Genomic DNA, 14,554 nt, shown 5'->3' with positions numbered 1-14,554 from the left:
GTTGTGAAAGCGTGCTCATGTTAGATCAAGTTCAATACATAAGACAAGAAATGTCTTAAGCTTGTATCTCCTCCATTGGGACATGTTTTGTCTTATTGGATATCCCAAATTCACATGACACGTGATTATATTTAGACAACGCTGATAGCCACTCATTTATAAATACAAAATGAAGAGTTAAAATTTGTCAAATTTTATTTATATATGTACCTGTCCACACCCATTTTAGTAATACAAATTTATACACTCTTATTTCTATTCTAATCCTTATTCTAGTCGAGTCCACACATCGTCCGTGGTGTCGTAAAAGTGTCGTAAAGTTGTCATTCCATAACACTCTCAACGTGCTGTCCTTGTGAGAATGAAAACAAAGTAGCAAGTAAGAGAATACTAATGGTTTTATGCTCTTTAATGGACAATTATTTCCAAAGACTTGTTTGACACAACCTTGTTTGAAAATGTGCGGGAAATGTATGCATTCTAAACATATAATAACGTAGGTGTTGGGAAAAGAAGGGCTTATTGCGATAGCCTACATTGAATATGTGCAATATTTTATATGTAGCCTGCATGGCATGTTAATAAGATTGGATAACATTGCTATTAAATGCTAAGATTAGGCCTATGCCATTTATGATTAATACATTTAGTCATTTTTTCTTGACAGCTTGGCCAGGTGAGCAAGAAAAGATGGCTTCGGGTTTTCTGAGATTCTCCGTGTTTATTCAGAAGTATCGGACACCACTGCTCCTTGTCGGATGTGGCGGGGTCTTCTCTGCCAACATTTTTTATCATGTTTTCCCAGATCATACATACAGAAAAGTGTACCAGGCCTGGCACAAAGGAGAACCTGCCAGCCTGTCAGAGAAGCTTGAGAACGTCTTTCAGGAGGTTCTGAAAGATTCTGCTGTCAGCTCCTCTAAAACCTTTAGTGCATTTGCCTCTTTCGGCTTTCATCCGGTAGGGGCTGGTGTTCCATGGCTTCCCTCTGGAGCACAGATCGGCCTCCCAGCCAACTTCAACAGCACCACTGAGGAGCCAGCGGGCATCACCAATCGCACTATTCTCATCAATGGCAAAGAGCTGGATTGGGACAGCGACTCGGGCATTGCTCTCAAAAACTCCCTGGTGTTCTCTCCAGAGGCGCAGAAGTTTGCTATAGCCCGAGAAGTGGCCCGACTGGGGGCTGGGGGTCCCGTGTTGCACGCTGCAGTGGCTCCAGCATGTCTGGCCGGAGCTTGTATATATAGCGTAGCCCTCAAGCAGATCTTTGGGCTTCAGGCTGGGTCCATCATCTTCAGGGTCGGTGTTAATGTGGTTGCACTGGGTTTAGGAGTCGTGTCGTATATCATGACTTCTGATGCTCTGAGCCAGTGGTTAGACTACAGCTCGGACCACCGTGCGGCATGTCTGTCTAGCGATTATGCAAAGGGTGGCTTAGAGTTCTATGAGAAAATCTTGACACGGAACAGGACCCTGCGCTCTCTGATGGGCCCTAAAGGGGAAGAGATGTACGCCCCCAGTGGAAACTTGTTTCCTGGGCACCTGCTGCAACTCAGACATGCAACTTACACTTCTAGACGGGATGGGATTTTAAATGTTTTGAAAAATGAGAAAGTATGAGCTGCCCAAATATATTTAAAATCTTATATGTTAATGATTATCTCTTGGATTTTAACATGTTAAAATCATACTGTGTTTGTAAATTAGATTGTATATTTACAATGCGATTGAAATGGTACAACACACCACTGGATACCATTGTCTTCTTTTACATGAATAAACAAACTTATGTTTAAGGACACTATGCTACTGGCTGTATATATTATGTAAACAATATGCCATATATATTTTTCTAAGTCATCACACAATGACATATGACACAGATTATTACAAAATTCCTATTCTTCCTTTTAGTACTGTATTTTAAATCTAAATGATCATGGAACATAGAATAGTTTTGGTCACATTTTTAAAAAATATTTGCTGCTGGCACATGCCTACATAAAAACCTTAGTGAGTGACAGTCAGCCGAAGGATGGATGCCAAAAGATGTTTGAGAGGCAATCTTGCCGAAGCACACTTTGGGTGTGGACATTTCCCAGTGTTTGCATACTAGATCACTTATTCTGTAATGACATTTCCAGTAGGTTTGGCTTTCTGCGGTGTCAGCCCTTTTATGGCTCTCTGAACAGTGTTTTACTGTATGTTTTTTTTTCCCTCTAGATAATAGCTAAAGTAAAAGCATACTTTTTATTTCTATACAATTTAGTCTTTAAACTTTTGCTATAGTGTTATATATTCTGCTCACTGTGAAGTTTTAGATACATTGTTAAAGAATTTATATCTACTAATTTTTTTTATTATTATTGACATTTGAAAACAGTACAGGGCTTACAAATAATAGTAAATTAAACAATAATTGTACTGTGTATAATTATTTTGTATAATACACATGCATGTATACATTTAAGAAAAATGTGTTATTTATATATAAAATATTTACATTTATATATAATATAAATTATGTAAAAAATATAAAGTATATACATGCAAATATTTATTTATATATATATATATATATATATATATGTGTGTGTGTGTGTGTGTGTGTGTGTGTGTGTGTGTGTGTGTGTATTTATATATACAAAATAATTATACACAGTACAATCGCGATTAATCGTTGCCCAGCACTAAAAAAAAAAGGCTACACTTTATTTTAAGGTGTCTTTGTTACACTGTAATTATACATTTAAGTACTGAGTGATATTACGTAACTACATACTTACTATAAGGGTTAGATTAGGATTTGGTTTAGTTTAGGGTTAGTTCGTGTAATTATGCATAATTTATAGTTTTGATGATTAACTACATGTAAATAATGTAACAGTTACACTGTCAAATAAAGTGTTACAAAAAACACAAGAGACTCAAAAACAGGATCAAATCCGTAAACGTAAAAACGTAACTATAAGCTTTAACGCGATTTGGCCACATGATGCCACTATTGTCCACAAACTATCTGTGCCTCGAATATGCGATCTTGGATGCCAAAAGAATCGTTGCACTTCTAGACTTTTGTTAAGAAATGTTAGTGAGTCCACAATCAATGTTTGTCCCGCTATATCTGGATAAAACAAGCCTGTGGATAAAAACAAGCTCTATCTATCTGTCCGTCTATCTAAATGGAAATTCCCCGCATCTCCAGGTTGTGATTCCACCCCCGACCGCTAGTGGCGCTGCGGAGAGATGTCGGGCCATGTTACAATGTAACACTCGGCACTGCTTGCTGCTTCTGCGGCTCCTACAATGTAATAACGCCGTGAACGGAGACACAACTGAAAAAAGTCAGCGATCCTGATGAGCCGACCTCCGGAGTGTGAAATGCGTTTTTATTCTCCTGCGAGACCCCTTCCTCCGCCCTAGTGGTCCGTTGACTGGATTGTAAAGTGTCGTCGCTGACTGGCTTTATAGGATTGAGTTTATGTGGATTATTGGAAGCGGAGGCTCGTTGAGTTGTGTGTGTGTGCTGGGCTGGAGTGGGTCAGTATGAGGCTTCTGCTACTGCTGCTCTGAGCGGGCTCTCCGCTCCTCTGCCTTGGGTCTCGAACGAAATCACATTTACTTCTAAAACTGGACACCCCTGGAGCAGTTTATGACGGTAAGAATCGGAATGTCACTTTGATGTTACTGGGGAATTTCTTTACTAAAATGCTGCCTGCTTTCCTGTAGGCTATATACAAAAAACAACAAGTAAACAAAACAAATTTCTTGGTATTTCTCGTTGCCTATCATACTTTTATCTTTTATAAAAGAAAATAATTACATACAAGGAATACTTCTTTAGCATTTTATTTGCAAATGTTAGAAGGTTCAGCTGTTCATATAGCCTTTTCTTTAGCTGAAGACATTAAAAACAGATTGATTTTGTTGGGGCTTGTGGTGTATTTAACCAACTCAATAGTGCTCAGATGGGAGATGAACATAATCATAAATTCTATTTGAGAGGATTATCATTCTTTAACTTCTCTCATTAAGAGCCAAACATTGATAATCCTGGTCATTGGTGAAAACATTTGGTGATTTCTAAGTCAAAGATGTGTTTGCGTGGTCACACTTTCTTTTTTTTCTTTTTTTTAATCAGAGTTATTTTATATGTCTACACGTCTACATGTCTACATGTCAATGACGTCATCGTTTTTGACAGTGTTTATGACTAGACGCATGTGACTCGATCATTACGACGTCATATGGACAGGTGAAAACCAGTTGTTCAGAATTCTTCCTTCATGAAGGCACGAGTAGATATGTGTTTGTGTGTTTATATATTGTCAGGGTGATTGGGATATTGAGATGATTTGGAAATAAATGTTGTGATGTTGTTTTCATGGTCAAGATCTTGTATTGACAATAAAAGAGTCCAGCACTCTGTAAGGTCTACTCCAGCACATCCCAAAGACTTTCAAAGAATTTAAGGTCTGGACTCAGAGGTACCAATTCATGTGTGAAAATTATTCTTCATGCTCCCTCCCAACCATTCTTTCACAGTTTGAGCCTGATGAGTCTTGACATTGTCATCATGGAATATGGCCATGATGTGTCTTCCTACATGGTTGTTTAAGAAATGAAAAGCGACACACTCCATCAATTAGGGTTAGAAGAACTGTTGCCAAACTTATAACATGCTAGAAACATAATCACTGCAATAATGATCCAATCATATACTCTTAAGCATTTGCCTATTTAAATCCAAACAGCAGCTTTTTTTTGTTGGCCGGGCAGTGTGTGTGTGTGTGTGTGTGTGTGTATATACACAAATGCACACACACTCCTGGGCAAAAAAGGGCCAAGCCTAAAATGGCAATACACAAAGCTATTAATTGTCTTAACCACAAATTATTGGTCAGGAAATTACCAAAATTAAAGCAAATGCACTACTTTTTCTGTCTCAGAAAAATATCAAAGACAGAATGAAGTTTTTGGCAGAATTTGGGAAGTGATGACAATGAAACACGGGTTGCATGGTGATGCTCCAGAGCGGTGTCTTCGAACGTCTGGTTAGAATATAATAATAAACGCATCTCTCCCACAGTGAAGCATGGTGGAAGAGACTGTCATTGTGTTCCCAAATTGTAAAGACAACCAAGAAGTGGCTTGAGAAGAAGTCCATCAGGCTCATGTTTTGGCCTGTTCAGAGTCCAGATTTGAACCATATAGTGAATATTTGGTATCGCATTAAACTCAAACGAACTGGGAAACCAAAACCATTAGAAGACCACTAAATAATATTTTTGGCTTGGCTCATTATTCATATTTTTTGCCCAGGAGTGTATATATATGTAGATGTATGTACACACATTTAAAATGTTTAGTCTTTTATGCTCACCAAGGCTGCATTTATTTGATTGAAAATACAGTAAAAACAGTAAAATAGTGAAATATTGTTACAATTTAAAATAACTGTTTTCTATATGAATATATTTAAAATGTAATTTATTCCTGTGATGGCAAAGCTGAATTTTTCCGGTGTTCAGTGTCACATGATCCCTCAGAAACCTTTCTAATATGCTGATTTGGCACTCAAGAAACATTTCTTCTAATTATTAATGTTGAAAACAGTTGTGCTAATTAAAAAATGTTTGTGTGTAAACCGTGAAACATTTTAGGATTCTTTGATGAATATAAAGTTAAAAAGGTAACACTTTATTTAAAGGTGACAGTTACACATTACTACATGTACTTACTATAGTAATAACAGTATAATATGCATAATTACAAGTAATTTACCCCAAACCAAACCCTAACATTAACTCTATAGTATAATTAACATTACTCAGTACTTATTTGAGTAAGTACAATGTAACTACGTCACCTTAAAATAAAGCGTAACCAAAAAGAATAGCATTAATTTGAAATAGAAATATTTTGTAACTAAGTAGAGGTCACTTTTCTGTCACTTGTGATCAATTTAAGGCATTCTTTCTGAATAAAAGTATTTATTTATGTAAAGAACAAACAAAAAGATACTACCCCCATATGCAAAAGAGAATAGAAATATCTTAATGAATGGTCATGAACATTACATGACATCCCGTTGGGCTGAGTGGATGTTATGCAGGAGTAGTCCGGATGGTTTCAGGGTGTCAGCTGTTAGGGGCGCGAGGGCTGCACCAAGGGCCCTGGCAGGCATTTCTGTGCACCTGAGCCAAGGCCATGTGGAGCTGAATTGAGGAGTTTTGAAGAGGGGGTAACAGGAGGCAGGTGTTCAGACAGTTGGAACTGGCAGCACCTGCCCATCTCAGTATTGGAAACCACATTGCCTGACCGAGCACATTGCAGTGTAAATTCTGACCTCCCGAGAGCAACCCATGGCCAAGTTAAGCACCTTATTATGGAGATGTTTCATGGGATCTTAACACCATGTACTCTCTCAGACTGAGCTGATATTTCATTTCAAGCTGAAGGGTCTTCCTTTTTCACAGTACTCTTGTTGTATTAATCGCTGAGCTTCCTCATGGGAGTAGCATTTATTCATTTCAATTTAGGTAATATTATTAAAACGCGTCACATGATCCTTTAGAAATCTTTCTATGCTGGTTTGAAGAAACATTTCTTATTATTATCTTATTGTGCTCCTTAATTTTTTTGTGGAAACTCTGAAATTTTTTCAGGATTATTTGATGAATGGAAATCTTAAAAAAACAGCATTTATTTACTTTAAATACTGTTTTTATTTAGCGTTCTAGCTTTAAGTGTAGAAGTCTTTACTGTCACTTTTGATAAAAGTGTTCCTATTTCTTACTGGATCAAACACTGAAAAAAATGATTCGTTGAATTTAATAAAAAATTTTATCGTAAGTGGTTGCACACAATTGATTTTACCTACATTTAAACAAATGCATTAAGTTCAATTTTAGTTCAACTTAATGCATTTGTTTAAATGTAGGTAAAATCAATTGTGTGCAACCACTTACGATACATTTTTTAAATTAAATTCAGCGAATAATTTTTTTTCAGTGAAGTATTAATTTCTTTTAAAAAAAACAACAACTAACAACATGACCAGCTTATTGACCACAAACTTTTAAATGATGGTGTGCTCTCTAAGATGACACAAGGCTGATCAGCGGATCTGCAAGAGACTTCTTTTCACCACCAACTGAGAATTTCAGTGTCTGACTCTCTTGATAATTTGAAGCGCTGTTGTTCTTTGTGGAAATTATTATAGGGTTCGGTGTCCTACTTAGTTACTTAGTGCAAATCTTAAGAGAGCTTTGAATGCACCAAAGTTTAGAGCACCTCCACATACGCCAGGGGTCAAAGTGACTGAAAACATTTGGGTATAGCAATACAGAAACACCCATCAGATTTAACTGGACAATCAGGAATTATCATTAGTTCATCTAAGCACTGCACCTTCTGCTGCCAGGTCAAATATATTCATCTCAGATCTGATTCATAAAGAGATGAGCCTGCAGGAAATACAGGCTTGTTTTGACAGATTTTCTCTGCTTGTTCTTTCCAATGAAAACTTCCTGTCAGAGATGGTAGGAGATGAATGACTGGCCTCGGTATCATGAATAGAGAGTGTTCTGTCAGCGGTGTTGCGGTGACCGCTCATGTGGCACTCAAACGGATCACCAGCCACACATCGCATGCGTTTCAGCAGATATGACAGAAGCAAATCACAGCTGTGTATACAGCCCATCTGTCGCAGACTCGAAGGTGTTTTACAAGAGTAACGGTACTTGTTATTGTTAGCTGTGTGTTGTTTTTGTGAGGGAGGATTTATTCAATAATTTCCATTTCCCAGTTTTTCTGATGAAATGGCATATTCTTTCAAATCCACATCATAGATTTTGTTAATTATAAATCTCAGTGTTGCTTCCTCATGCTGTCACCATACACGCGCTCGGCCCTGAGGAAATGAGTGTCACATTTTTGTGGTAAGTGCTCCAAAATAGAAAGGAAAAGCTATCATGAGCTTCCTTTTTACTTTGAGATTTCTTTTTTTTTATCACTGCGGACAGGAAATACAATTTCTTATTTTGAGACTTATTTGACATTTACACTAATTACCATTTAAATGTTTGTGGTAAGTAAGAATTTGTTTTTGAAAGAAATTAATACTTTCATTCAGCAAGGGTGCAGTAAATTGTCCAAAAGTGACAGTAATGTTACAAAATATTTACATTTTAAATAAATGTTGTTCTTTTGATCTTTCTATTTATCAAAAAAATCCTGAAAAAAGTAAGCAACACAAGTGTTTAATTTTTTAAAACATTGAGAATAATAATAAATGTTTCTTGAGCACAAAATCAACATATTAGAATGATTTCTGAAGGGTCATGCGATTGAAGACTTGAGTAATGATGGTGAAAATCCTTTCAAAAACAATAAAATCTTATTTGTTAACATATACTTAAACTAGCAGTGAGCAGTATATTTTTTAACAGTATTTATTAACTTGTTCATATTCATGTTAGTTAACATGTTTAATTTTAATAACGTTTTAGTAAATGTTGAGATTAACATTAATTGAACTAATATACTGTAGGTAACTAATGTTAACAAACAGAACATTATTTTAAAGTGTTTATCTTTAATCTTAGCCATACAATAAAGCACTAAGTTGAACTTGACCTTAAAAGAAAGGAAACATCCAAAACAGAATACTGTATTATTAAAATGTCTCTTCTGCCCCGGAAGATACAATTTATGATCAAACCTGTGGAGATTCCCTTCTGCATTTCATTGGCTTTTGCCTGTCTGCAACTAAACTCAGACAGACAAAAATAGACGACCTCCTTTTCCCCCTCCATTTTTAATGCAAGGCTCGTGACACATCTCAAAGAGACAATGAGATGTTTAAGCATTGAGTAAAGTTCTTGTGTTCAGTTCAGTGTTTTGACGGAAAGAGGAAGAGTCGTTTGGAAAAATTCACCCACACGGGAGTGTGTCTATATCTGTAGACTACATCTGTATTATCCCTTCTATTACACAAGCCTGTTCCCTGTGTTTGGACCACTTGTGCATGAAATATTTTCACAAGAAATTTCCATATGCTTGTGATGTGTGCACATAATAGGAACATAGATTAGGAATTTGTTCAAATAAGAAGAACCATAAGCTATCTATCTATAACTAAACATATATTGGACCCTGACCCTCTGTATTTTTTAATGACTAAGGCCCTACAGTATTTACAACTGGTATTAAGATGCGTTTTGATCGATCGTATCACAAGTAGATGAGGAAGACATATTCCCGTTTACACCTGGTGTTTTAATCCATCTCTTCCGTCCACCTTTGACCACATCTGTCCTGATTTGTTCGAGGGGAGGGTCTATGGGCGAGTAAATGGAAGGGCTTTTTTAGATCTTTCGATCTAATGGACGAAACAAGCTTGTGCAATTTACATATGAATGCGACCGGAGACTGGAAAAACACACAACCAGCTTTCGTTACTCTGACAGCCTAAAGACGACGATGAACGCTAAATCAGGAATGGTGAGAGAACATTGTGCTTGGTACATTATTATTTTTATTTTTTTGTCTTCAATTCACTTAGGTCTTCAGCTGGAAAAGTTTAAATCCAGTCTGGCTATCGCGCTACCCATAATGTTTACGCGTTCGTTGTGGCTGTTCGAACACATTCAACCACATGAGCGTCTACACTAAGAAAACAATCTGTCCGAATGCGTTTTCGACTACCTCTGGAAGTGGTCGAAAGTGGACAAGCTCAAAATGTTTTAGACCCTGTTTACATCTGTAGCGTCGTCCACTTGTGATCTGATCAACCAAAACTCATCTTAATACCAGGTGTAGACAGGGCCCGAGTGGAAGGGCTTAACGAACTGTTAAAAGTTAATTAAGTGTTGGTTTATTGACCTTTTTTCCATATAGGATGTTTGATGTGGTGTTTTACAAATCTGGAGTGAGTGGAAAATAATTTTAATTACAGTGTTATGAACTTTACTTGTTGTTAATTTGAAAGTAGGAAACTGATTTCAGATGCTACTACCAGACATGCTGAAACTTTTAGGAAACAACTTTGCAGTTCAGAGTAGACCTGTTTTGATGGGCCCACTGCTTCTTAGCTTTACATTTCACATTTTTCCAGTGTTGCTGCATTGGGATACTCAAACAAACATAGCCCATAATGTTTACTCTTTGGCGAGGATATAAGCCTACTAATGGCTTTACTTGTAACTGTCTCTGCATATTAAATTTTATTTAACCTCACGGAACCGACGCTGCATGCTTGGACACATCAGCCGAGGTTAGATTATTTTCTGTGAGGTATGCTTGAATGAACATAGGCTACGAGTACCATGGCTTGTTGGACAAATTACCGTTTTAATACCATGGTATTATTGTTGAACCATGCAAATACAATGGGATATTTTGAAGTATTCCCACTAGAGATGAATCAATAATTATTAAAAGCTTTATAGTTATTTTCATATTATGGTCATTAACCGATAAATGGCTTATGTTAAAATTCTGTACTACATACATTTACAATAATACACTAAAAACTAAAATCAATAATTTTAATTGTGATGCTTTTAAATTGTGTAAATTAATTTAAATACCTTAGGGGTATTTAATCCAATGTAAATGTAGACATCACAACATTATAATGTACATTATAAAAAAAAATATTAATTTTGAGATTTGCTAAAGATTACATGTAACAGTTATTTAAAAGTATTATTAAAGATTCACTTTTAAGTGAACATTAAATCACGGCAATGGTAATTTAATTGACGTGTGAATCTTTGCTTGGCTCACTATTCGATTTGATTAGCCTATGATTCAGAAGGTAAAAATTCAATTATGCATCCTTTCCTCCAATTCTTTTATTATTAATAATTATATTAATAATCATAATATAGTTTATTTTAACTTTACAAAAAATAAGAACAAAGACATTTACAAAAAAGCTATTGCAGTACACTAAAAGTCTTAATACCTAAAGTGCTTTCCCTTAAAATTCCATACTGTCCAAGCTGGTTTTTGTTTCCCTCATCCACATTCAAACTGTTTTTGAAGCAGAGCGGTTGGAAAAATCACTCTTTTCCTTTTTTACTTCCTCTAGTCATTGCATTTGTGCTTGCTGTGCCAAATGTAGCCAGAGGCTGCAAAAATGTCAAGTTCAGAGATTGACTGGGTCGTGCTTGTAAGATCTGGTTACACACTGACTCCCGTAGACCTAGTTTGAAAGTGTGTATACTCACCTGAGTCAGGATGTACGCCCACTTCCCCTCCCCACATGCCAGAGAACACACTCGCAGCACATTGCGCTGTTTATGTGGGCTGCCATTGGCCATTCGCTGTAGAGGAAAGGTCTGTGTTTGTTCTCCCAAAATGGGATTCAAACCAACCTCAAGCTAACATGCATGGCAAATTTACCAAACTCTTTATCCTTTATTAGTTATTGGCTATTCTAAGCTTTAAGCTTTCTCTGTGCTTTTGCAATTCTGTATTGTGTGTCTGCAGTATTATGCTGCATTGTGGCAAATGTCTTTTAGAGAGAGTGTTTGCATTTGTTTTGCCTTGTTCAACAGTGCTACTGTAACCTTAAACCTTAAGCTTTAGACTGAGGGAGTCCTTTTGCTAGCAGTAATTCTGAATGATGTCTGTGCATAATTGTGTGATCATTCTCCTGTTTCAGTTTTGGTCAGAGTCTGACTTGTTGACTGATCTAGATATGCTGGTCCCATTTTAACACTTTCTAATATAAAAATGAACAATTTCTGGATCCACATACTCAAGGCAATGCAAATTCAACCACTTCCTAAGAGCTTTTAGATCATATTGTGGGAAGGCTAATTCTCCATATGAAATAAAAGTTGAATGTACTTCTAGTAAACATAATTTTACTTTCAGATTTGAAACCATTTGAGTATTAAGCTGTAAAATCAGCTTGTTTGGAAATCCTTGGATCCATAAAACATTGTATGACTGCCCACATTTATACCAGAATTACTAATCATAAGTAGATAAAGTGTTAAAGAGGCTGAAGTATACCTTTAACTGTTAGTCGAATGCTTTATTAATGCGGCAAGTTGCTAAGCAACTGTAATCAGGCTACAGTTAACTATTGAACTAAATTGGCAAAAGAAGTGTTTATTAATTTAGGTAGCTTAATGTTTCATGCTGGTTACAAAATTGTTTTAAAATCATAAAAAAAACTTGCTTTAAAAACAATTAATTTAGCTTAAACTGTTTAACACTTTCCCCACCAGCGTTTTTGAAAAAAGTTGCCAGCCACCGCTAGCATTTTTGATAATTTGCACAAAACTTTCATGGCTCCCAGAATATTTTGTCATATAAATATCTGAACATGCTATAAAAAGAAAGAACAGAAAAAAAAAAGATTTTTTTTTTTTTTATTCTAACTTTATTCTATGCATTCTTTTTATCAACACACAAGTTTCATTAAAAAAAGCAACATTTTGAACAAAAAGCGAAGATCGCATTATTTTTTCAAAGGCTACAACATGCATAAGCTAATGGACAGAGTAACATGTGAGTCTCCTGAGTCATGTATCCTATGAATGGAAGGAGATCTGACATGGGGATTTCCAACATACAACACATCCCTGCAAAGGGCTCAAGGCTCAAGTTGACCGTGTAGTACACACAGCATCTATCGATCTGGACTTGCCTCGCCTGGGGACGTATAATGAATACAGAACATTTGAGTTGAGCTAGCCGCTTTCTCAGTTGTAGTCTCCATTACTAAAGTGCTCAAGACTCTTCTACCATCTTCAGCCCAGGGGAGGCTTTCTTCCCTCTAATGAAGTGAGGCAGATTTGTTTACAGGATATTGATTGCTGTGGTAGTCGTCTTTTTATTCAAGTAGCTTTGTGTTCCTGGTGAGTGGTTATGTCTCGGCGGAGAGGCCGGATGCAGGAGTGGAAACATACAGGGTCCGTGTGTCCAGAAACTGACAGCGTCGTTAGAGTGGACAAACCCTCAGCAGTTAGCCTAAACCTGCTACTGTAAGCAGTGCAGAATTGACTGGAATATGCAGCTTTAATCAAAAAATGTTTGAGTCTTGGCTCAGGGGAACCAAGAAGCTTGTTAGTGTAGCCTTTTGCCATGCCTTGCAATATTTTGTACCTGAGAACGCACACAAAAACAATTTGGTGTAAGCTTCTAATAAATGTTAAAGTGACTGTAATTTTACCTGATTTTGATCATTTGCATTTCATGTGTGTTTCATGCCCACTATTCACATCCTCCAATGAAAACATTTAAAGGTGAACTTTGTAATTGTTTTTATGTTAAAATATTTGTTCTCTTTCAGTAATCTGCAGAGACTACTAAATAATAAGCTATTTGTAGGTTGATTTCCAGAAAATTTCGACTTCTGGCTCAGTATATTTGTGAATGATATTATAGAGTTATTTAAATTAGGGATGCACCAAAATTTCGGCTTTTTATTTTGTTATTTTTAATATTAAGCAAAGTCTCAAATTCTGTCGATTTTATTACGTAATTTAAACAATAAATGTTGTTTTGGCGCTCTTTAATACAGTTCGAGCGGCAGCACAGCGCACATGAACTGATCATCTCATCTCCTCTTTACTACTTGTTACAGCATGAAATAAACATGGGTGAACACCAGAAGGTATGTTGAAAGATACATTACAACTTACTGAAATGTATCATGTCTCATGTAATCACTCAATCAGTGTGTTTCAACTGGGGAAAGACGTCAATAAAACAGCTTGTAGGCTATACAAAGTCACTTAATGTTACATTTACCTCAATGTCCATAAACTCATTAGTTAGCTAAAAAAAAAACTCTAGAGAGAAGCATTTTGCTAAATGTATGCACTGTATTACAAATTCATTATATTTGTACTTAACCTGTTAGTGAGGTCTTCATTGTTTAATGTATACTTGAATAAATCTGTCATGAAAACAAATTATTACAGTTTTTGGTTTGAATGTTTATATTTCACCAACAAATTGGAATATAAACAATTATTAAAAGTGCCTTATGTGCAATTTAAATTTGTTTTAGCTACAGTATTTAAGTGTTAATTATTAAAAAAATTTGATTAATTAATTACTAATGTATTATTTATTTTTGGTTTTGGTTTTCGGCAAAGTGCATCCAGAAATTTCGGTTTCGGACCAGAATTTTCATTTCGGTGCATCCCTAATTTAAAGAAAGAAAGTTATTATAAAGTGATATAGTAATATATCATATATGAAACAAAAACTACATCACTTTTTGAGGCGTCTTTATTTATGCTTCTATGGCAGTGGCATAGATTGAGTATTTTTAAGTTACATAAATGGTTCCTGCTGAATCTGAATGGCGGATTTGGTGATCAAGAAACTTTTTTTTGTTGTTGTTTGCATTTTTACTGAAAGTATGAATTCACTTTCTTTTTTTCTTTTTTTTTTACTCTTTAAAATGGAATGGTTGTATATTAATCAAAATCTGCTAAGGGGTAATAATGGAACAACAGTTTTATAAAGTGATTTTTCACTATTATTTACAACAGGATCTGCATCAATGTCTGTA

The 14,554-nt window shown here is 35.9% G+C and overlaps 2 protein-coding genes across 4 annotated transcripts in view; both read left to right on the top strand.

Annotated features, from left to right (window-relative positions):
- Window positions 1–266: 266 nt before the first annotated feature.
- Window positions 267–1,804, top strand: tmem177 (transmembrane protein 177). Its single transcript, XM_084121504.1, has 2 exons — window positions 267–379; window positions 668–1,804. Exon 2 carries the CDS (start codon window positions 691–693, stop codon window positions 1,621–1,623), a length of 933 nt encoding a protein of 310 aa, XP_083977630.1. The 5' UTR covers window positions 267–379; window positions 668–690; the 3' UTR covers window positions 1,624–1,804.
- A 1,455-nt stretch (window positions 1,805–3,259) lies between these two features.
- ptpn4a (protein tyrosine phosphatase non-receptor type 4a) overlaps window positions 3,260–14,554 on the top strand; it is a 48,471-nt gene continuing 37,176 nt past the window's right edge. For all 3 annotated transcript variants that reach the window (XR_014607400.1, XM_084121491.1, XM_084121490.1), the window contains exon 1: window positions 3,260–3,661. The gene's annotated coding sequence lies outside the window, so the exon portion shown is untranslated. The remainder of the gene's footprint in view (window positions 3,662–14,554) is intronic.

Source organism: Abramis brama (assembly GCF_963993115.1).
Source record: "Abramis brama genome assembly, chromosome: 8".
Classification (NCBI taxonomy): domain Eukaryota; kingdom Metazoa; phylum Chordata; class Actinopteri; order Cypriniformes; family Leuciscidae; genus Abramis; species Abramis brama.
Note: the sequence above shows the minus strand (reverse complement) of the source record. Positions and strands in the feature narration are given on the sequence as shown.

Coding starts and splice junctions, on each gene's coding strand:
- tmem177 (XM_084121504.1), top strand. CDS start 691: ATGGCTTCGGGTTTTCTGAGATTCTCCGTGTTTATTCAGAAGTATCGG.